The sequence below is a fragment of the Hyperoodon ampullatus genome (assembly GCF_949752795.1).
Source record: "Hyperoodon ampullatus genome assembly, chromosome: 19".
Classification (NCBI taxonomy): Eukaryota; Metazoa; Chordata; class Mammalia; order Artiodactyla; family Ziphiidae; genus Hyperoodon; species Hyperoodon ampullatus.
The window spans coordinates 43559237-43585041 of record NC_136932.1 but is presented as its reverse complement, the minus strand read 5'-3'; the positions used below and the strand labels follow the sequence as shown (position 1 = coordinate 43585041).

Sequence of the window (25805 nt, the reverse complement as noted above, 5' to 3'; positions counted from 1 at the left end):
ATAGCATACATAAAGCACTTACCTTAAAGGAAAGTACAGATATACTGGACTATATTAAAATTAAGAACTCCTGCTCATCAAAAGACATCATTAAGATAATAAAAAAGCAGGACACAGAATGGGAGAAGGTAACTGCAATAACTACAAAGACACACTCTATTCTTAAATATATTAAGACGTCCTACAAATCAATAAGAAAATGACAACCTACAGAAAAACAGGCAAAAGATATCCAAATGTCCATAAACATATTAAAAAGTACTCAGTCTCATTAGTCATCAGGAAAAAACAAATTAAATCCAGAATGAGGTATCAGTACACACCCACCAGAAGGCTACAACAAAAAAGTGACCACACCAAATGCTAGTGAGGATGTAGAGCCACTGGGATTCTAATACACTGCTGGGAGGGCTGTGAAACAGTACCACCACTTTGGAAAACTGTTTTGCAGTATCTACTAAGCTGAACACATGTGTTCCCTATGACCCAGCAATTCCATTCTTAGATATATATGCAACATTAATTCATACATGTATATACCAAAAGACATGTAAAACAATGGCCGCAGCAACATTATTTGTAATATCCAAAAACTGAAAATAATCCAGTGTCCATCCATAGAACAGGTAGTGGTATACTAATGCAACAGAATACTACATAGCCATAAAAATACACTATTATTACAGGCAATAATACAGACTAATCCCACAAACCTAATGTTAAGAGGAAAAAAACAACAAGCCATTTATGTATATATGCCATTTACATCAAGTTCAAACACTAAGCAAAATTAATCAATGGCAACATCAAGACACTGGTTCCAGTTGTAGGGGTAAGGGGGTAAATTAATGAAGAGGGCATGGAGTGCTCTATGATGTTGGTCCTGTCCTATTTCTTGATATGAGTGGTGGTTAAATGGTGTGTTCCCTTTGTAAAAATTCTAAGATGTACACCTTTGATGTATTTTTTATACTTGAATAAAAACTTTACTTAAAAAAAATACCAACAATAGTCTTATGTATTCTCTACATCCTCACCACAACAAAGTATTCTATAAATCTAATCACTGCTAACTATAATCTTAAACAAGGTGAAATTAGCATCTCGTTTTCGCTTACATATCCTTCATGACGAATGAGGTTAAGTGAAAAAAAAAGGTTTTAAACGTTTATTACTTGAACTCTGCTGAAAGCAAATTCTGAGGGAGTTCAGCAGTTATTGTGGCCTGTTAACGCTACAAATGTACCACTAATTAATGGGAAAGAAGCCTTAGGTGCTGAAATAAGCCCTACCACAACCCTATAGCTCCAGAATTCTAAATGGAAAAGGGCCTTCATGGAAGACTCAGAAACAAGCAATATGGGATGGAAGCATGAGTTCCAAGACTTTTCAGCACAGCTGAAAAAAATGGTCAACGATAGCTTTAGACAGAGGAAGAAAGCTTCCGGACATGACTCATACCGCATGGGTTGTGCAAGTACACTTTCTTAACATCAATTATGTGAGAAACAAATGTCCAAAACCCAATGAACTTTTTAAGAACAGTAAGACTTAGGTTATCTGGAAAACTCAGTCACAGCACTGCAGCAAGTTGGCAATCCATAATCACTGGTTATGTATTTGGATTATGGCTCTACTTGTCCAAGCTAAACTGTTTTAAATTGGAAGAATTGCTCCACCTGTTAAAAAAAACACTAATTTTTAAATTTCTAAATTAAGCTACAGATTAAGAAATTGCCAAAAAAATTAATCTAGGCAGTAATCCTCTTTTTAGACGGCAGCCACTGAAGAGCCCTAAATATATTTATCATTTATATTCTATTTCCTCAATTCTAATATGATTTATACTACAGCTTAATGTGTCTACTATAGCTTTTCAAAAAGGCATATATCAATTGTAAACCATAAACTGATCTCAGAAATGTTAAAATATATTTTTTAGATGATCACTTTAGGGTAGGGGAAATATATTTCAATAAAACACTAACAGCCTAAAAGAAAGAGAATGCTTAATGGCTAAGAGCATGGGCTCTTCAGTTATACAAATCCAACTCTGAATCCTGTTTGAATACACTAGCTTTGTGGCTTTGGACAAGTACCTCAACTTCTCCCATCCCAGTTTTCCTATTTAAAAAACACAGATGGAAAACTTACCTAATTATCGAGTACCTATGTGCTAGACACTGCCTAATAAGCACAGTGCCTGGTACACAGCTGATACTCAATGTTAGCTATTAGTTGTCAATAACAATCACAAGTCTGGGAACTCAAAGAAATGAGAGATATGTCTTATTGGACGGTTTAATTTTGCTGAATTGGATTGGATCCAGTATCACCACTTCCTCTAAAAGCTCGCAAGGAAGGGGCATGACACAGGCAGGGAATTAAGAGGTAAACTATACATATAGCCAACATTTTAACTATAAATGGAGTATAACCTTTAGAAACTGTTGTACTCCTGAAACTCATTAACATTGCAAATCAACTATACCTCAATTTAAAAAAAAATTTCGAGGGGGAAAATAAAACTTTAAATCCAAATCAAAGAAAGAAAAACAATTCCTTTAATGAAGCATCCCAGAATTTTACCAGGGATCCCTGTGAACTTGTTAAAAATTTCAAAACAAAGCAAGATTCATCTTTATGCAATTTTTTCAGCATGATCACTCTTCTACTGTCCTAGGATCAATAGTATAGCAACTAATATGGGATTTTGTTTTGTAAAACTCTCAAGTGGCATTCGTCTGGAGCAGAAGTCACTGTTTGTATCATTCCATCAACACGCCCTTACTATGATCTAACAAATTGTCTTCCTAGAAAGCAGCAAAATATAATTTTGGAGATCTTCCTTTCTGGCCACCCATCACAGAACCCAAGTATGGGTATAAACCCATTTATTGCTGCTCCTAACATTTTAGAAAACCTTTGGGTTTAAAACTTTTTTTCAAAGCAATTACCAAAAAATCAAAACAACTGCATTCAAATTGTAATGGTAACTCAAGTTTCTATCAAAATCAACTGATCCTCACAGATGACTAAACCAGGAGCTGAAAAACACACTCCACCTCCCAGACAACAGATACAGGAAGTAAAGTAACACTGTCCTCACAGGGCTGTCACCTTTCTGCAGTCTTCACTCGCTGTCTTCCAATCTTTGATAGGGATCTTTCTAAAGACCTGTACTAATCACCACTGTCCTTCCTATGTGCCTTCATTAGTTTCTTTGGATGGCAAGTTCTTTTTTCTCCATACCAAGATTGCCACACCACTGAAAATGCTCATGGCATCCTGAATTTGCTGGATACAAATAGAAGTCTACATAGTCAACTAAGGAACTCTTTCACTAAACAAATTCATGTGACAACCCAACTTGGCAGAACCACCTCCACAAACCAGACTATTTTGTAAAAAGATTACCTATGTGTTCATTCAAACTGTTCCAAGTCCAGGCATTCACACATTAGTGTTTAGTGTGGGAGCGGCCTGCAAAACCCTGAATCCTATTAGCAGTTTCTTTAAAAATCTGTGATAGAGCTTAACAAATTCCTCTAGTTTTGGACTGAGATGCAGCAGACAACACTTGGCAACATTACTGCTGGAAAAAAACAAATCTGATTCTCTCTTGGAGGTAGCTCCAAAGAGTACAATTTATATACAATCGTCTCCAATCATCTGACAGAAAAGCAATTCACAAAAACACTGTTTATTCTACATACTTATTTTAATAAGAACTACTAGTACATCACTAATCTACTTATTTCCCAAGTATTTACTACGAAGGTATACTTTTGGTGTCAACATCTCATTTGGCAACAAGTCAAGTGTGGTGAAGCTAGTAGTCTCATACATTGCTGATGGGGCTATAATGTTGAACAATTCTTGGAGGGAGATAGTATTTACCAATTGAGAAGTATGTGTTTTCTAACACAGGAAATCTAGAAATGTATCATACAGATACACATGCATTTACTGCAGCACCATTTACAACAGCAAGGCTGGAAATAATCTGAATGTCCAAAAGTAGTCAACTGTTTTTTTCCCCCAAAAATCAGGAGTACATCAATGTGAGGCAGTCATTTGAATGAGACAGATCTCAATGCCTGACAATGATCTATACTAACTATCTATATGCACTGATGTATATGATCTCTGGAAGATATTCTTACATTGAGTGTTTCTAATAAAGGGGACTACCATACTATTGTTTTACCATGTGTACACATATACTGAGAATGAATTTAATCATTCTTCTCTGCTCCTGTCACTGATTGGGGCGGGGGGGATTTTTCCCTCAGCCTAAGAAGGATTATTCTGACACATTCACATATTCAGCCTTTGGTTGCACAACCCCAAAAATTCCATGCTAGATGATCCACAATTACACCTTGTATTATAAATACACACTGGCACTTTAATGATTAAAATAAACATCGTGTTGTTATCTGGTTTAGAAGACAGGATACTTGCACTACTTATACTTGTTCTTCACAACCAGGTTACAGGTATTTTCCCCCCAGAAATATACATCATTTTTGGGAAACAGACAAGTGGTTTACGGAAGGAAAAAAATAAATGGGATCTTTTTCACATCCAGGCAAACAATATAATCAATATGTTCAGACTAGAGATTTTATTTTAGAAGGATAAAGGATGGAGGCGCAATGATGTTTGGCATTTTTAATTTAGGTTTGTTTTATTTAAGTTTAATGTTAATCCATGCTGTGTTTCAGTAAGAACAATACAGATTCTGTATCTGTGGCTCCAGTCAGATATCCAGTAGTACAAATTAGCTTCAAGTTACACATACTGAACAAAAGAGGTTGAGCGAGCGAAGGAGGGGAGGGGCGGGGCCCAGGGGGAGAGGGAAGGAGAAGAAACAAAGAATTGAACACGCATGCAGGCTTTTCCATTACCACCTTCAATGCTAACCTGCTTCAGAGGGAGAGTAAAGTAGGCAAGAATGAGCAGCCACGGATTGTTGAACTGTTACCAGCACCATGCTTTTCAGCAACATTTCAGCAGAGTTTGAAACACTTTCTACAGCAAAACCATTAGAACAAACTCCCCAAACAACCTTTAACCACCTCAAGCTAACATCCAATTAATTTTAAACATTGGTATAAAGTTCAATTTAAACAATTAGAAAAAGGGAAAATGATACCACATACACCTCTATAGTGTGATTAACCTTTCTCTTAGATGCTTGCATCACCTAAAAGTCTAATGGCTTTCGAATGTAATTTCCATTTCTAATGGTGACTTTGCCACATCTGGCAGGAGACAATACAGTAATGCTGAAAAAGCCTCTATGCAGTCCTGTTAGTGTCTTAAAGAACCTAAAAGCTGGGACCAGTAAAATCCACAGAAATTCACTCTTGCCTTTAAGAACTTTTGAAAACTGTTTTTTAAAAAACAAAAACAAAAACAAAAACCAACAGGGCAGGAACCTAAATTCTGAGACCAAATGTAAAAGTCAGATTTGGTGGTTCTCAGTGACAATGGGGGAATTTCCAAGAGGGGTGGGATGGGAAGGTGTGGGGTGGTCAGAGATGGTTTCTCTTGTTGGCTTTTATGTCTCACTGATTTTCATCTTCCACATCCTGCAGCGCTTCTTTATTCTGCTCTTCACCTGCAAAGAAGAATGACAGTTAATTATTTCATAATGATTAAACTAGGCTGTTGTGGTCACAAGGGTATCATTCCAAGCATAAAGACTCCTTATATTTGCTACAATTGGTTTAAACACAGACAGGCAAAGGATTTCTACCTTGACACCTGAGATGCCTAAGCCAAGAGGTGCTGCTGGATCAAGGTCCTGAATGATCAACAGGATGAAAAAAAAAAAACAAAAACGGATGCATAGTAAAAGTCAGTGTTTTTATGCTAAAAAAGCTCTTAGGTAGACAGCCAGGTAACCATATTGTTAAAATGATTTTCAAGCTTTCATGTATATCTTGAGTCAAAATACTCTTTCTCAATAACCTCACCTCTTCAAGAACCAAGAGTACTTTATAATTTTTTGCAAAATCTTATTTTTCTGCAGGCCCCATTATTAGAAATGTTTCAATAAGAGAATTGAGCAGTAAAATTCTTCAAAGGAGTTCTACAGTTTTAGAGGGAGGATTCTGCTTTTGTAAACGAATATTTTACACATTTTGCATCCTGGACAGTCACACCAAACCATAAACACAATTTCTCACTCCAGAGTGGAATAGCATGCTCAAAGTAAACCAGACCACTGAGGTTATTAAAGAAGGGCATTTGGACCAGTTCTCTCATGCCACTTTTCTTTTCCCTTTGAACACGATGATTAGCCTGAGGAGTTTCAACTGCACTATGACATGCAACAGAAAGCCAGCCTATTTACCAGAGAATCATCTACCTATTAAGCAGCATTAAATAAGTCAGCCATAATAAGGAAGCATGCAGGCTTTTGCCAAAAAATAAACAGGTAAAAGTTACATTCTTCTTCTTTAACAAGCCACTTGTAATTCCTATGTAGTTACTAGTCTGATCAAAATAAATGAAAATCAATTAACTAACCCAACAATCATGGTATGATAGTTCAGACAACCCATCCATTCATAGTGCTTGTTAAATTACTTAATTAGAATGGACAAATGACACTAAGACCGGCTGCCTACAGACATAAAGCAAAACTCTGAGGAATGCTTTTCAACAGTCTTAAAGACCTTGATACAATAAATGCTGTCATGGCAATAAGGGTTAAGTAAAGATAGTTTCAGTCATTTTAACATTTCTTTTGTGATGAAAATATTTGACATTGATTGTTTAACTCTAAAAGTACTTAATGTACATAAAGATTTTTGACTCACATTTAGAAAAAGATGTGCAAGGAAAGACAAAAGTAACTATTTACTGCGGGAAGAAATGATGGTCCGCCCAACTGTTTCCCCGGAGAACAATAATGTATTCAAACTTAGGAAATGATAGGAACGTTCACTCTCATTTTTAACAGCCATACGCTGCCAAAATATGGTTAACATACAACAACAGAGCACACTCTAATTTACTCATAAGCAACCATTAGATTTGCCAAAAGTTCCAAGTAACTTTGGCATAAAAATACTGTCACATAAGTCACACCCAAACAGAGGTAGACAGGGGTAGCAGATCATAAATGTCTTAGAAGGTTTCACATCCTGGAATGTAGAACAGGCAGTTTTTTAAGCGACAAGATGATGATATGCAGGCATGATTAGTGAAGAACCAAAACTAAAAGCAGAATTCACTGTGCCATGATAATGACTTACAAAGTAGAGTTTTTAGGAAAGGAAGAGTTGGATTTTCCTTTAGGAATCTATATTGCAAGGAGAAAGGGAGGGAGAACAATCATATGAAAGCAACATTACAAGAAAAATAAACCAAGAGCAGGACAAAGGAAAACATCAATGATTTAGGGGAGTCAGATTTTGATCTTTTTACTTTGTATGAACTTCACTCTAAGAAATAATCTGTTCCTTTTTAAGAGGATGAAATAATATCCTCTTAAAAGGTATACAGAAGGGGGGCAAAAAGGGTTCTTCAGATACATATTTCTTTGCCCAGTTTCTAGATTTGGGGGGGAGGAGGGGAACGGGCAGAGAGAACACACTTCCTCTCTATGGAATTGTGTATTTAACAGTCCTCTGACCACAGGTTAAGAGAAAAGGACTGAAATCACTTGATGAGAAAAAGTGGTGCTCCCTTTAAAGAATTATGTTTCAACAGACCCAGACAGACATTAACATACTCTGCAGTTAAAAACATATAAACGTGTAAGTAAAGGCTTGTGAACAATATATACTTCTTCCTTTAGAAACCCTCAATTCAAAAGGTTTTTTACACCATTTTTCATATTTAAAGTAAAAAAGGAGAAAACCATCTAAATAATCCTTAAAATAAATGCAAGTAACATCCTGACCAATTTCATGACCAAAATTCTTCTACATTCAGCATTGATTCTAAATCACAAAACCAATTTAATTTAACATGTAATACTCTACCTTTTATCAAAACTGGAAAATAATTTCCTAGTCCGACAACAATTTGTAAGTTCAGATAGCTTGTTAATATTGCTAAAATTTCAAGATAGACCACTTGAATTTTTCACATTAAACTGCTTCATAATTCCAAATATTTTGCGACAAACCTCTTAAATGAAAATCAGTCTGTTTCGACCAAATTTAATTAATTGGTCAATTTACAAAGTGAAAAGGAATTGATGCAACTGAATTTCACTAGATTTTTAAGTGTTTTAGGATTAAAGAGAAATCTACCCTAAAATGTAATAAAACAATTTGTACAAAGAACCTTCCCAACTATGAAAACATAACAAATCTAAAGATACCCTATTTTTAAATGATCCATTTCATAAAACAATGCTCAATAACCAAGAGAAAGCATTATCTTTGGTTCTGTATAAAAATAGAGTGACATACAGTCTACCCTCAATCAATTCTTGGTTATGAGTGATAATGAAAAATATAGACTTTATTTTTGTAATCTAGCAACTTAGTTATAAGAGCTGGCATCAAATGTCTAAAAAAAATTGCTTTTCAAAGTCACCTTCTTTTTGTTACTTTTCACCCTCAAAAAAACATCCCCAGAGGTCAAAGGGGTATAGAGCTTACTTATAGGTCAATACCGCTTACCAAACTCTCCACATGCTTTCCTTTTATCCCCTCAAACAGGCAGAGATATTAGTCTTCTCTGAGCTGGGGGTGACTGTGAAGAGTCCACAGCTATTTGGCCATTCTTCTTAGTAGTTATTGTTAGAATACAATAGAATTTAAAGCTGGAAGGAACCTTAGTCATTAGTTCAGAGATGGTTAAATTGGTTTTGAGTCCCACAGACTGGTACTGGTTGCCCCTCAAGTACTGTGTTGAATGAAAAGTCATCTGTGGCTCCATCTGGCTTTGTTGGTAAAGTGTGCAAGTAGGTCACATGTGCCACATATATCAAGCCAACCCTAGTCAAGTTTCTAAATAGTTCATCAAGCTGGTGCACTTTAGAAGCTGAGTCACCTAATTCTCACTTCAGTAACCATGACTCAAGATAATTCTAAAATCTGACTTTATCCTTCCACTGTCAACCTATATGCCCTGACACCCATTTTCAAATACATCTTTAAAAAGTATGTTTCCAAATACAGTACAACATGTTGGTTTGACCAATGGAAAATACAGCTAGCCTCAAGCAATACAACATATGCTTCAGTTTGGGTAATACACTCTTAAAGGATCTGTAGCTGAAAGTGACAAGAAACTTTATTTCCACTCCCCATATCACCACCACCAATTACAAAAACTCTCATAATTATCATGCCACACTAGTTTGTGTCCATCTCCCCGTCCCATCCCCCCTCCTTCAATGATGTATCATGGATTAAAACAATTCTTTAGAAATGGGCAGAATAAAATATCCTTTAAAATCAAGGAACGTGACAAATTTGGCCTTTTACAACTGGAAGAAACATTAAGCACCCACCCCACCCCACCGCCCATCACAAGATTAAATTTTATAAAATATTCTAGTAACTATTTACAACTGCAACGCTAGAAAACAAGACACTACACCAGACCTCTTAAATAAGGACCTATGGGCAGGACATGCCATTTGTTGTGTAGAATACAGAGGTAAACTAGTTCTTTTTTTTAGATAAAAGATTTCCACACAGAAAAGATGCTTCATAAATATCTACTTATAACCATCTAGTTTTTTGTTTTTGTTTTTTTTTAACATCTTTATTGAAGTATAATTGCTTTACAATGGTGTGTTAGTTTCTGCTTTATAACAAAGTGAATCAGTTATACATATACATATATTCCCATATCTCTTCCTTCTTGCATCTCCCTCCCTCCCACCCTCCCTATCCTACCCCTCTAGGTGGTCACAAAGCACCGAGCTGATCTCCCTGTGCTATGCGGCTGCTTCCCACTAGCTATTTTACGTTTGGTAGTGTATATATGTCCATGCCACTCTCTCACTTTGTCACAGCTTACCCTTCCCCCCAACCATCTAGCTTTAACCTGAGGATTACCACTCAGCCAAAGCAGTGATCATGACAATCAAATACAATTAACCTTAGACCCCCTAAAATTGCATCTGAGAAATGATAATATGAACTGCTTCCTCTCCCTCCATCTTTCAAAACACAGTGTGAGAGAAGAGGTAAACTAAGTTTAGCAAACAGTATTAGAGGCAAAACTTTAAATCTTTGAATATTAACAAAAGATCCCCTTTCCCAAACAGGTCTTTTATCATCTTACAGACCAAAATGGAAGACTGTACTTTGATATCATTTCCGGTAAAGGCAGTAATCAAAATTTGATAGTTTGGAAGAAAGGCTGTTGAGTCTAAATTGTAGCTTAATGTAAAGAAATCCCAACTTCTAAGAGTAAACAGATCCAACAACTGAAAGAGACAACACTTCAACTTCAGTCTCCTTACCATCACCCTGCATGTCTGAAGTCCATAGTGTCAGATTATCACGTAACAACTGCATGATAAGCGTAGAGTCCTTATAGCTTTCTTCACTCAGCGTATCCAGTTCTGCAATTGCATCATCAAAAGCTGCTTTTGCCAACCTACAAGTGTTTACATAAATGTATTACAAAAATAAACTAAAAAAGTCCAAAACCAGAATTGGAAATGACATAAGTTAAATTTCAGTCTTTTCTTCAGTTATCACACAGTAATAGCGACACTGAATGCTTGGGTTTAGGCACTGAAATAAAGGAAAAGCAGATGTAACTGAAGAAAATTAACTTCCTATTAACTGCCTTTTTAATTCTGTAATCCAGCAACTTTGGAACTACTGGAACTTTTGGAGTTCCACTTATGACTATGCTTTTGACAAGCAGACCAAATTCCATTCTAATCCACCACCAAAATACATGCATATTAAAGGTATTTCCAAATTCTAGTCAACAGTTCACTTATTTAACGAAGTTTTAATGCAAAAAGAGAAAACTCTGGGACAGTATCTCACAATTTAATCCAACAGAATTTAATGTTAATGGAGCAAGAAAAATAGGCAATACAGAACTCACAAAAATGTGATCATATAAGCGAATTACTACAGTTAAAATGAAACAAAATTCACATTCACTTATTGAGTACTGCCTACTATGTACACCAAGTGATGATGGACATGGGTGGGGAAAAGAAAAGAGGAAAGAGAGACATAACCTGGGTACACAATGAACTTTTTAAAACATCTAAGAATAGAGGGACTGACACATAAATAACTACTGTAAAAGGAGGATGAAGTGCTATCCTGGAGAAAGTACTTTAGGGATCCAAGAGGAGGAGCAAATGGGGAGGTCATATTTGAACTAATTAATGGGTAGGAAAACAGCACAAATGGCACACTTCAGATTAAAGCAAAAGCATGGAAAGGACTAAGTTGAAGCTACGTGTGCGACAGCTAGCCTGGAGAATGGCAATGAAAGATTCAACCAGTACTATCAGCTAAACAGCTATAGCTTCTTTATTAGTCAAGACATATTACCTGTTTGGACAAACTCGACTAGCAACATTTAGAATGTTTTTAGATAAATTAATATTTATTTGCATTCAAATGAATCCACCTTACATCAGGAAAATCTCTCCTTTCATGGAATATCTGATTCCTACATACTCAAGAACACTGAAGTTACAAAGAATAAATACATATTCCTACTATATGAAGTAGCTAAAATAGGAAAACTCATAAAGACAGGAAGTAGAGATTACCAGGGACTGGGGCAGAAGGAAATACGGAGTTACTGTTTATTGATCAGTTTGTTTCAGGTGATGAAAAAGTTTTAGAAATAGTGGTGACAGGCCATATTGTGGGTGTACTTAATGCCACTGAATTGCACATTTAAAAACAAAATGCTAGGGCTTCCCTGATGGCGCAGTAGTTAAGAATCCGCCTGCCAGTGCAGGCGACAGTGGTTCTAGCCCTGGTCTGGGAAGATCCCACATGCCGCAGAGCAACTAAGCCCGTGTGCTACAACTACTGAGCCTGCGCTCTAGAGCCCGCAAGCCACAACTACTGAAACCCGCGCACCTAGAGCCCGTGCTCTGCAACAAAAGAAGGCACCACAACGAGAAGCCCACGCACCGCAAGGAAGACCCAATGCAGCAAATAAAGAAAGAAAGAAGATTTTTAAAAAATAGAACACTAAACTTCATGTTATGTATATTTAAAAAGTAAAAAGCTATGTACATAAAGCTATTCCTTAAATTTATATGTGTATCAAAAATTGGGAACAGGGGGCTTCCCTGGTGGCACAGTGGTTGAGAGTCCGCCTGCCGACGCAGGGGACACGCGTTCGTGCCCCGGTCCGGGAAGATCCCACATGCCGCGGAGCAGCTGGGCCCGCGAGCCATGGCCGCTGAGCCTGTGCATCCGGAGCCTGTGCTCCGCGACGGGAGAAGCCACAACAGTGAGAGGCCCGCGTACCGCAAAAAAAAAAAAAAAAAGGAACAATCTGATGTATAAATAGGGGAGTACTTTTACATACGTCAATAGGGTGCCAAATTTTATGACAGAAAATACAAAATGACATGTACACTAAGAGCATAACTATATTAATTAAACACATGCTATAAAGACTGAAAGCTAATATACAGAAATGAAGATAATTCTATTATGAAAATTCCCCATTCCTTCCTCTTACTCTGTAACAAGGTTCTTTTCAATCTACCAATCAGATTTTTCCCCATCAACATAATTATCCTAACTGCTATCCTAGTGAAATGAGATAGGTCTGTCTTTGTATCATCCAAAACAGCTGCATTAAAAGCCAGAATAATTCTTTATTACAGGGCCAAGCCAACGAAGGCAGTCCCAAGGAACAAGACAAAAAACAAGTAGCTATTCTCCTTTGTAACCTTTTTTACTTCCAAAGTGAGAGCGTTTGTTCTCTTTCATGACCTACCTGCAGGCACGGTCAGGGGAATTAAGAATTTCATAGTAGAATACGGAAAAATTGAGAGCAAGACCTAAGCGAATGGGATGTGTTGGTGGAAGTTCTGTCATTGCAATATCACTAGCAGCTTTATAAGCCACTAGGCTGTTCTCCGCAGCTTCCTTCCTGTCATTTCCTGTGGCAAATTCAGCCAGATACCTGTGGTAGTCCCCTTTCCTAAAACAAAACAAAAACAAAAAAACAGAATTAGGAATAATGCTTTTTAAATAAGTTGTTAAAAAGTTTCTGTATTACATAAGATCACGTATGTGACAAAAATATGAAACAGGTATACTTCAATAATTTCAAAAAGTCTCTTTCAGGAATGACTGACTCATCTATTTAGTTTTCCTCCTCAGAGACTTCACATTGCCAAATATAAGCAAAATCCTAGAGAAATTAACTGAAAAGGCTCAAAAATCAACAAATTTATCACTTGATAGACGAGAATTAAATATAAAAAGTGGTTCCAAAGAATGGCACAACAGTTTGTTAATCATGAAATAAAACTTCCATATAAATTGTTAAGACTGAACTGTGTAATGCACTGCTTGTAGCCAGGGGGGCAGCCCCACACAAGCAAATGAGTATGAATAGGTAAAGCGAAACCTAGTACATTTTTACAGTAATAGTCTGACCACCTAAATGCAGTAATATTGATTCTTCTTAGCAGTGAATCTGCAAATGAGTATTCAAAAATTAATTTGAGACTCACTCCTCCCGTAACTATCTCTCCAACGTTAAATAAAATGTTGTAAACCTACATTAAAAAGTGATGATTCTAAGAGAGCCAACATTTATCTGACATTTTCCCTTCTAGTATAGAACCTACATTTTATAATAGAAAACCTTGGACTCGCCAGTGTTAGCTGCTGGAATGAGGTGTTTGTCCAGTACATCCAGAATGTCACAACAGATTAACTTTAGCTCAGTCTCAACCTGAAAAACAAGTCAAAAAAATTGTTTAAAAAATTATATATAAATGATCACATTCTATCTCTGGTTTTGGAGAAGAGAACATGCATACCCCTCTCCAAACCACCCCCCTTCCCTCTCTTAATACAAAAGCAGAGAAAAGCTGTCTCCGGTTTATGGAAAGTCTTTCTTCCTAAGTGCCATTACTTAAGTGCTTAAAAAAACTCTCACAGTTCAGCTACAGAACTAACAGTGATTACTACTAACTAAATGCAGCACATTTATATTAAGTAGCTTCTTTAATGAGGTAGCAACTATTGTCTCCACTTAATGGGAAAACAAAGATTACTGTATTTGTCCAAAGATCACTAACTTAAAGAACTTAGGGGCAGAGTGAGAACTTGAACCCAGGTAAGGTTGCATGGTTAGAGTCACAGTTTGTAAGGGATGGAATAAGAATTCAAACCAAGGTATTCTGCTTCCAAGGCTCACATTTCTAACCACTACTATGCTCAACAGCCAACTACCTGAGTGGTAGATCCACAGCCAGTTACAACACCAAAAATCTGTAAACTCAAGGAAATATTGCCACTCGTCCCAATTCGTTTATCATGCCAAAAACACACACTACTCCTAAACATATATACACAATCTGCTTTCCATTTTCTATTACTACAGTGACGTTGTTCAACCTTTCCAAATTCATTTCATGCCCTCTGGAACGTCCTCCTTCCCACTGTAAATAATTCGCCCAGGGCTTCCCTGGTGGCGCAGTGGTTGCGAGTCCGCCTGCCGATGCAGGGGACGCGGGTTCGTGCCCCGGTCTGGGAGGATCCCGCGTGCCGCGGAGCGGCTGGGCCCGTGAGCCATGGCCGCTGGGCCTGCGCGTCCGGAGCCTGTGCTCCGCAACGGGAGAGGCCACAGCAGTGAGAAGCCCGCGTACCGCAAAAAAAAAAAAAATAAAAAAAAAAAATAAAAAAATAATTCGCCCACTCTCTCTTCTCCTATAATCTCGTTCTGATCCTAAGTAAAACCAGCTTTCTCCTGAATGAACTACCTTCTTTATGGCTTTTCAAGTAAAGATAGACTACTCTAAGAGAAGGATGATTTCTGAATCTCTTAACTCCTCACTGACTCAGTATGACTGCTCTCCTAATAGTCCAAACCCTTCCTCCTTGGAAGCTCATCCACTATGTTTTAATTTCTCAATTTCTGTTATCAGTAGATCTCCACAGGCTCTTCACCCACATTCACTGAGTATCTACAGCTTACCTCTACAATTCCGGGTATCACACACCAAGGTATTATCATGTTCCTTTCAACACAGTTCCCTCATCTCAGCTCCATGACCTTCACTTGTCCATACTCCTAACTGTGCTGTTCTATCCTGGAAGTCTTAAATTCCAACCTCTTGACTCTTTCATCTTCTCCCAAGTTATCAGTTCCTCTCTTTGCTTCCTGCTTCCTTTCCTACTTATCCCAAATCCCACAATCTAGTTCACAGACTTACCTCTTCAGCACTTTCTCATTTCCTCATCCCTCTGAGACACCAAACTTGTCTATTGACAATCCATATTCTTTTTTCAACATATTTGAAAGTAATGGTCACACTGGTACCAGCTAACCACCTTCTCTGTAGCCCCAGGTATGTTACTTAATCACTCAGAACACCTGTCTTCCCATCTGTGAACTGGAGTAATACCTACCCTTTACACGGTCATTTAAAGACTAGATACAGTATCTTGCACAATTGTATATATTACAAACACCTCCCCATGTTCGTCAGTAAATGGTTCCCTTTCCCTCCCCCGACCACACTTACTACTCCCCGTGCTACCTTTGTGGCTGCTTCTGTTATCTCCCTCACTGTACTCGTAAGAGTGTGTTTACAATCAGTTCCACTAGAATCAGTTTCTCAACAGTGCGGGGGGGGGGGGGGGGCTATTCTATGCATAACAGGATGCTCAGCAGTATCCCCATTTCTACCCACTGAAATACCAGCAGAACTGTCAAGTTGTGACAACCCAAAATGCCTCTAGACATTGCCAAATGTCCTCTGAGGAGCAAAGTCACCTCTGGTTGAGAACCACTGCACTAGATCAAACTTTTTTGACTAAAACCCACAATAAAAACATCACATATCGTATATACCCACATGTAATATATGAAACAATAACTTTATGAAATAATGTCCAATGCCCTCTGATACTTTCTATTCTATTAAAAAAACAATGACTAGACTGATCTTCCATAAAGATATTAACTGTAACTGTCTCAACTTTGCACATAACACCTAGCAACTGGTGTGGCACATAATAGACACACAAATATTTGTTAAATTGTCCTGAATGGTAATTTCAAGTCACTCAAGGAAGTATTTTGTAGTTACCACAATAAAAACAAAGATTAAATTAGTTCTTTACTTGTGTGGTGCTCAACACTACTCTCTGCAGCTTCCAAGGAAAAAAAGTTCTTCTCCTCTGTCCTGAAATACTGTATAGCCTATAATTCCCAATACCGGTGAGTGAAAGATGTAAATACATTAAAATGTAAAATATACATTACACAGGTATACAACAATGTGTGTACTAGGCTATGATTTAAACAGTCCACCACCTAAGACATCATTCTTTAAACTTGTCTAGGATACGACAATCTCACCATTTGCCGATATTCCCGAATCATTTTTAGTTTGTCTTCTCCTCCCTTGTTTTCTTCTTTCTGTTCAATGCTGCTGATTATCCTCCAGGAAGCTCTTCTAGCTCCAATCACATTTTTATATGCAACAGATAGGAGGTTTCTTTCTTCAACTGTCAACTCCACATCCATCCCTGCTACTTTCTTCATTGATTCCACCATTTCTATAAGTGAAAATAAAATGAGACCGTACAAACTATGTTTTATTGAAACATCCTTTTTTTTTTTTTTTTTTTTTTTTGCGGTACGCGGGCCTCTCACTGTTGTGGCCTCTCTCATTGCGGAGCACAGGCTCCGGACGCGCAGGCTCAGCGGCCATGACTCACGGGCCCAGCCGCTCCACAGCATGTGGGATCTTCCCGGACCGGGGCATGAACCCCTGTCCCCTGCATCGGCAGGCGGACTCTCAACCACTGCGCCACCAGGGAAGCCCTGAAAACATCCTTATCACAGTAGATCTTTTTGCTTTCAAGCTAATGTAAAACAAAAAACAAATTTTTTAACAAAATAACTTCACAATCATCAAAACTAGTATGAGTAAAAAACTAAAACCATGTAAAAGATAAAGTAAATTAAGAGCCCAGAAAAAATAGGATCTAGAATATAAACTGTATGGAACCAAAATGACTTCATACAGTATCAAGTATAAAGTATAATTCAGTATGGCTTGGAGGCATCTCTCCCATATTAAGAGAACTAGGAATGCACACCTATCCGTTTCCCAGTAAAAATAATTCAGCTGGCAGTTTAAAACGAAAGTTTTAAATTTACAGGCTCTGAAATGCATTTACTCTCAAATAAATTATTCCCCAATTAAATACAAATAAATTGAACTTCCCCAAAAAGTAGTCACTGGAGAAAAGGGAATTCATTCATATAGCAAACATATACTGAGCATTTGGCTAGTCACAAACACAAACTTATCTTTGGGTATTTGCAATCAAGGGCACTGTCCACCTCCTATGAATTCATTCATCAGCAAAGTTTTGTATGGTTCTCACTTGTCACCACTAGGTGGCGAGCAAAGAAAGGGGCCCAGATAAACCTTGGGAGATCCCAAGTACAGGAAAAAATAGTTAATAAAATGCACGTGAATGCAAAGGAAGAGCCAAAAACAGCTCAATAAACACTAACTGAATAAATATATTAATGAAAACTATGCTTTTAGAAAAGACTAAGTGCGATATTAGCATGTGGCTCTCCAACTTTTACTGCGTCAGAATTTTTGGTGATGAGACCCAAGGATCTGCATTTTAACAAGCACTCTTAGCATACATTCTAAGCATAAGCATACCTTAAAGTACAATGCAGATGGTGACTTTATGAAACACTGCTTAATAATATGATAAATTATGTGTAATCCCAGGAAATGATATGTTTCCAAAAATTATCCTTTCAGGAATATCAAGAAGTTACATAGTGGGGGGAGTTCCCTGGTGGTGCAGTGGTTAAGAATCCACCTTCCAATGCAGGGGAATCGGGTTCAGCCCCCGGTCGGGGAACTAAGATCCCACATGCTGCGGGGGCAACTAAGCCCGAGTGCCACAACTACTGAGCCCACGTGCTGCAACTACTGAGCCCGCAAGCCACAACTAGAGAACCTACATGCCACAACTATGGAGCCCACGCACTCTGGTGCCCGCGCACCACAACTAAAGAAAAGCAAGTGTGCCGCAACGAAGAGCCCATGCACTGCAACGAAAGATCCTGCATGCTGCAATGAAGATCCCATGTTCTGCAACCAAGACCTGACCCAGCCAAATAAATATTTTTTTAAACAGAAGTTAAATAGAAATATTAAGATGATATGATCTTTAGAAAACAATTCAGTAGTTTCTTACAGAGTTCAACACTGTAAGACTAAGCAAGCCCACTCCTAGGTATTACCCAAGAGATACGAATATATATCTGCACAAAGACTTTTTTACATACATGTCCACAGCAACTTTATTCATAATAGACAGAAGGTGAAAACAACCCAAATGTCCATCCATACAATGGAATACTACTCAAGAATAAAAAAGAATGAACTACTGATACAAGTGACAACATGGATGAATTTCAAAAAACACGATGCTGGGCTTCCCTGGTGGCGCAGTGGTTGAGAGTCCGCCTGCCGATGCAGGGGACAGGGGTTCATGCCCCGGTCCGGGAAGATCCAACATGCCGCGGAGTGGCTGGGCCCGTGAGCCATGGCCGCTGAGCCTGCGCGTCCGGAGCCTGTGCTCCGCAACGGGAGAGGCCACAACAGTGAGAGGCCCGCGTACCGCAAAACAACAACAACAAAAGAACATGATGCTAATTGAAAAAAGCCAGACCAGGGAGGGAGGCTCAAGAGCCAAAGGATATGGGGATATATGTATACTTATAGCTGATTCACTTTGTTGTACAACAGAAACTAACACAACATTGTAAAGCGATTATACTCCCATAAAGATATTTTTAAAAACAAAAGGAAAAAACCCAGACCAAAAAGGACTATGATTCCATTTAAATCAAGTTATAGAAAATGCAAAACTATAAAGGCAGAAATCAAGTAAGTGGTTACCAAGATATGGGGGTTAAGTGAGAGGCTTGTGAGCAAAGGAGTACAAGGGAAATTTGGGGTGTAACAGAATTGTTCTACCGTGGTGGTTACACAATTGAATACATTTATCAAAACAATGAATTTGGGACTTCCCTGGTGGCACAGTGGTTAAGAATCCGCCTGCCAATGCAGGGGACGCGGGTTTGAGCCCTGGTCCAGAAAGATCCCACATGCCGTGGAGCAAGTAAGCCCGCACATGCCATAACTACGGAGCCTACGCTCTAGAGACCGTGAGCCACAACTACTGAAGCTCATGCACCTAGAGCCTGTGCTCCGCAACAAGAGAAGCCACCGCAATTTGAGAAGCCCGCGCACCGCAACGAAGAGTAGGCCCCGCTCACCACAACTAGAGAAAGCCCACACGCAGCAACGAAGACCCAACTCAGCCAAAACTAAATTATTTTTAAAAAAACAATGAATTTTACGTGTATAAGTAGTATATTATAAATTTTACCTCAATAGAGCTGAATTTTTTAATGCAATTCTGAAGCATTAAAAAAAAACAAATATTAAGGCATATATAAGACCATCTGTGGGAGCCTGAGCACATTCATCTGAAACATCCAGTTTTTTTTTTTAACCACAGCCATGAAAAAAAGGCTAAATTTAGTGGCAGTAGAGTAAAGAGGGTATCATTTCAAGCTCACTGCCATACTAGTTCTCAAAAACTAACAACAAATTAAACATGCCTCAGAAGTGAACCAGTAATTTCATCTAAGTTGTTCCAACAACAAAGCAATTTAAAAAGTAACCTAGCTACACCAAAAAAAAAGACCATAATTCTTTTAAACTGTAGAGCTCTGCAACATTATATATGGAAAAACTGTACCCAAATATCTAATACCACTAAAAATTTAACAATGGTATGTCTCTGGGTACTATTCCAGATGACAGATTTTTTTCATTTTTCTGTGCTCTAGAAATTTTCAACAATGATCATATAATAGTTTTACAATGTGAGGGGAGAAATACATTTTAAATACTCAATGATATTCTACTATCCCAGCTTCAATTAAGTATACAATTCCCTTCATTGAAAAAGCCACAAAACAATGCACAAAAGACTGTGGTACAAATACAAAAGTAGCAGTTATCTGTTATTATTAAATAACAGCTTTACTGATCTGTAATTCACATACAACTCACCTATTTAAAGCATACAATTCAATGGTGGCTATATTCACAGAATTTGCACAACCATTACTATAATCAATTTTAGAACATTTTTCATCATTCGAAAAAGAAAAGCTCCATACACATTAGCAGTCATTCCCCATTCACCCCCAAATCCCTCAGCCCTAGGCAACTACCAATCCACTTGCCATCTTTATGGATTTACCTATTTGGACATTTCATACAAAGGGAACTATACAGTATGTTGTCTTCTGTAACTGGCTTCTTTCACTTAGCATGTTTCAAGGTTCAGCCATAGTGCAGCATCTATCGATACTTCATTTACTGAATGTATACAGGTGTATACCACATTTTACTTATCCTTTCATCAGTTAATGGACATTTGAGTTGACTTTCCACTTTTTGGCTATTATGAAAAATGCTGCTATGAACATTCATGTAAGTATGCATTCAAATCTCTTGAATATATACTTAAGGAGTGGAACTGTGGGGTCATATGATAACTTTCTGAGGAAGGAACTGCTGAACTTTTTAACAGGGGCTGCACCATTTTTACGTTCCACCAGCAACAGAGAAGGATTCTAATTCCTCCATACTCTCACCAACACTTGTTCCCTTTTTTTTTTTAATAGTCATCCTAGTGGGTGTTAAGTGGGATCTCTGATTTTGATTCGCATTTCCTTGATGGCTAATGATGTTGAGCATCTTTTCATATGCTAACTGGCTATTTGTGTATGCTCTCTGGAAAATACCATTCAGATGTTATGACAATTTTTGAGTTATCTGCCTTTTTATTACGGAATTGTAGTAGTTACTGTTAAAAGCCAAACTACTCCTCATAGCCCTTTATCTTCAGAAATTTCTTCACTCCTGAAGGAACTAGATTAAGGGATAGTAGTAGCACGAAGCAGAAGAGAAAAGAGCTAAAAGTTCTACAACCAGTGTTTTGTACCAATTTGTACAAATTATGACTATAAAGAAATTCCGATAACACTGGTGTCATCCTTACCCTTTTTTTTTAACACCAACAGAAACACAATCCTAACTATAAAATACCCCAAAAGTATGTGAAAACCCTAATTTATCCAAAACTCTAGACTAGCCACACCCTTAAAACCTCCATCAGCAGAGGACTAACACCAGTTATATTCACACAACCTTCTCAAACACTAGTATTTCATGAAATCATTATCGCAGCAACTATTTTATCAATGCGATCTCAGCATTTCTCAGATGGCGGAAGACTGTCAAATCTATCTGCAGCAGATATGATCACAACTTATGAACCAGATAACTGCAACTCATGGTCAAATCACTACTTGTGGATGCGCAGTTTGGTACATGAGTTTTGGGCAATAAAATATAATTTCTGGGACTCTTGATAGTTTGGGGACAACGGGTAGCTGACTGAAAATCACCACTGTTACAGAAACTCTGAAACATATAATCCTCACAACTCAAAGGACATCTTAACCAAATACTAAGCTTATTTCGTTCCAGGTCATTTCTCCTTCAGAGTGATAATAGCCTAGTTAGACATCCATTACATTAAACCAGCTTGCTTCTTTTTCTTACTGACTATCCTGCCAAGAGAGTCAAATGTTTTGCACTCCAACTTTAATTTAGCTTTGGTTCTTGGTTTTTGCTCTCTGAACTATTTACACATTCCTTCGATAAACTCATTCACAAATAAAACACCTCACGGTAGGCACTGTTCCAAATGCTTTGCACCGCAACACACACTGAATCTGAATGCACCGAATCTGAACAGACTTTTGAAGTAGGTACCAGTATTATCCCCATTTTATAGAAGGAAACTAAAAACTGTGGGGGTGAAATTTGCTCAAAATCACAAATTCAGTGGATTACAACAGGCACTCTGCCTCCACAGTCATGCTTTGATTTAATCATATTATCTCAGATTTGAACATTTATTTGAATTCATCTGTATGGGGATCCTTTCGTTTGCTTTTATAATAGATGCAAGATAAATGATTTCAATGACAACAAACATACACACTTATTAATACATTAAAATGTGGTTTATTCCTGCTTACATCTTCTTCCACCTACAAGTTAACCTCCCAGAACGGTCTCTTCAAAAACCTTAACTGCCGGGTTTCCCTGGTGGTGCAGTGGTTGAAAATCTGCCTGCTAATGCAGGGGACACGGGTTCGAGCCCTGGTCTGGGAAGATCCCACATGCCGCGGAAAAACTGGGCCCGTGAGCCACAACTACTGAGCCTGCGCATCTGGAGCCTGTGCTCCGCAACAAGAGAGGCCGCGATAGTGAGAGGCCCGCGCACCGCGATGAAGAGTGGCCCCCGCTTGCCACAACTAGAGAAGCCCTCGCACAGAAACAAAGACCCAACACAGCAAAAATAAATAAATTAATTAATAAACTCCTACCCCCAACATCTAAAAAAAAAAAACCTTAACTGCCAATGCCTAGTAGAGAGCAGATGCTCCCATGCCACTAACAGTAAACAACATCCCAGTAAACTTGATTCTCCCAAGACTGTCCCTGCCAGATGGTAAAACAGGTCTCTGCTGAGGTCCAATAGTCTTATTAATTTTATAAAGACAGAGTACAAAATCTAAAGGGGGGCCTACAGTTTCTAGTAAGAGCCAGACTCAGGATGGAAGCAAACTGTTCAGAATCACAGGAAAACAAGCAGGCTCTGTACTGGATGATAGGACTCATGTACCTCCTACCAAAGTATACAGGGTCCTAACCATGATTTCTCTGAACATGGAAAGAAATGTCTGCCGGCTGTCAGAACACATAATTCTGACTTTAAAGACAAAAAACTGAAACAGTAACTTGCCTAAAGTCACACAGCTATTAAGTGGTAAAACCAGAATTCGAACCCAGACAATCTAACTTAAGTGCCTGAGCTCCCTCTTAACCACCACATTCAACTAACTTTCCAAGAAGTGTGCTCACAGAAACAAATTAAGTCCAAAAACACTAACGGCAAACACCCCAAGGACAGAAAAGGGCCACAGAATCAAACACTGCCTTAAAAAGGTTCTGTCACTCAAGGTTCTGGAGAGGTCTTGGGCTTGCTTTATGTAAAGATTGATCAGTTGACCCATGACCTTTTCTCTTTGTCTAGGAAACTATTCATCCCTCTGGATCAAGTTCTTATTCTGCGAAGCCTTACTGTGCTGTCCAACCCATGTTCATACTTCTTTCCCTGTGTTGAGAATCAGTGTTTTTCTTCCAATCAAATACTACCGTCCTAAAAGGTTATTAACTGTGTCTTTATCTCTCTATTCCCAGAAAAGCACAGTATCTAATGATATAAATGGCACACAAACATTTGATGAAAGAATGAAGAATGTAAACTGAACTACGTTAATAGAGATTGAGAAATATATTCTGGTGGGCCTGACTATATCACAGATAAATGAAACCTATTTAAGGATCCCCCCCTAGATAGAACAAGAGATTCTATAGTTCCTTCTCAGCAATTTCAATAGGCCCTTTTTCTGCAGCCCATTTTATTTTGTAGAAAATTTAGCTATGTATCTGTCCCTAAAGAAGTTTCTGACACCCAAAGAATCATCCTGAAGGTCCGAATTCTGTTCATTAAATACATAAAGGGGAATTTAGTATAGGTGTCCTATGTTATCAAACTTTAGCTAACTGCCTATAGTACATTCAAATAATACACCCAATTAACAAGACCATGGCATCTTAGAGACTTATGAAGTATCTAGTATTATATGATCTGATCTTGAATTCTGTACATGAAATGACTAAAGACGATCAAAACTCTTTCATAATACAAAAGTCAAGGCATTTGGAGATATTCTGAGAACTGGGTATACTGTAGTCTAGCAGGCTTACCAATTCATCTGCTATAGATTATGAAGAAAAGGCACAAAGAATGTGAAGGGTTATAACTTGTCTTTTATATGGAAAAGTGGCTGGTTGATGTTTTAAAAAAAAAGGAGAGGGTAGGAAATAAGCCCATCAAAGCAATCTATAACAGAGGATACAAAAGTGCCATTTTAAATAATAACCAGATTTGATTCCCAATCAAGAGCCTCCTAGGGTGCATTTAGAGCAAGACAATCAAGGGGAAAAAAAATCTAGCTCTTTCCTTTATTTAAAAGACTAAGATCATCTACCACACTTCACCCCCATTAGGATGGCCACTATCAATAAGCCAGAAAACAGGTGTTGGCAAGAATGTGGAGAAATTGGACCCCATGCCCTGTTGGTGGTCATGTAAAATGGTACATTTCCTGCGTAAACCAGTATGGTAGTTCCTCAAAAAATTCTGAAAACAGAATTACCATATGACCCAGCAATTCCACTTCGAGTATATACCAAAAAGAACTGAAAGCAGGATCGTGAACAGATATATCTGGGTATTTTCATAGCAGCATTATTCGTGATAGCTACAACATGGACGCAACCAAGTGTCCGTTGACGGGTGAAGAAATAAGCAAAAGGTAGGTATATACATGCAATGGAATATTAAAAAGGAAATTCTGCAATATGCTACGACATAGATGAACCTTAAGGACATTATACTAAGTGAAAGAAACCAGTCACAAAAACACAAATGTTGTATGATTCCACTTATATGAGATACTTAAATTAGTCATAAAGAAAGTATAATGTTAGTTTCCAGGGGCTAAGGGGACAATGGGAAGTTACTGTTTAATGGATAGTTGCGGTTTTACAAGATGGAAAGAATCAGGGGGATGGATGGTAATGGCTTCAGAAAAATATGAATGTATTTAACACCACTGAACTATACACTAAAAAATGATCAACATGGTGGGACTTCCCTGGTGGTCCAGTGGTTAAGACTCTGAGCTCCCAATGCAGGGGACCAGGGTTCGATCCCTGGTCAGGGAACTAGATCTCACATGCTGCAACAAAGATCCCACATAACGCAACCAACATCCGGCGCAGCCAAATAAATAAATAATTTTAAAAATATATATATCACTGTTTAAAAAAAATGATCAACGTGGTAAATTTTGTTATGTGTATTTTCTCACACACACATGACGAAGATGAACTAAGCAGCTCTGTCCCAAACTCTGTAGTCCCCCCTTCTCAATGAAAAGTAATCCAGATGACAGACATGATGATAGTATTGATAAAATCTTCAGTTAACTAGGGACTGTTGAAAAGAAATTCCTCCAAAGACCCAACATGAGAAAAAACTTAAGACAATACATTTATTTCTGGCTTGCATGAAGGCAAGCTTCCCAAATCATTATGTCAAATGGAAAGAATGCAAAGTTATCTCAGGGGTGATGCAGAACTATCATGGGAAAAGCCAGGGGGAAAAAAACCAAGGTACCTCTGTAAATCGTAAAACTCTCTGTAAAATTCACCTTGTTGAAATAATAAAAATCACCTCAGTAAAAATCTCTCCAGACCAATTATTAGTTATCAGGCATGGTTGTTTGAAATTGTTAGTTTGGGATCTATCAGAATATATATATATATATTTTAAATTTATTTTGGATGGGGACCA

At 38.0% G+C, this 25805-nt stretch overlaps 1 protein-coding gene across 2 annotated transcripts in view; it reads right to left on the bottom strand.

Moving 5' to 3' along the window:
• Positions 1 to 4667: 4667 nt before the first annotated feature.
• Positions 4668 to 25805, bottom strand: part of YWHAE (tyrosine 3-monooxygenase/tryptophan 5-monooxygenase activation protein epsilon) — a 44448-nt gene continuing 23310 nt past the window's right edge. The window contains exons 2-6 of one of the 2 annotated variants that reach the window (XM_079725277.1): positions 16540 to 16739; positions 13796 to 13902; positions 12934 to 13140; positions 10454 to 10590; positions 4668 to 5629 (exon numbers count right to left, since the gene is read on the bottom strand). In XM_079725277.1, coding sequence (XP_079581403.1) covers positions 5577 to 5629; positions 10454 to 10590; positions 12934 to 13140; positions 13796 to 13902; positions 16540 to 16739 — 704 coding nt within the window. In that variant the 3' untranslated portion in view covers positions 4668 to 5576. Of the gene's footprint in view, positions 5630 to 10453; positions 10591 to 12933; positions 13141 to 13795; positions 13903 to 16539; positions 17006 to 25805 lie in introns of those variants that run through there. The other variant, XM_079725276.1, reaches the window with a different exon arrangement.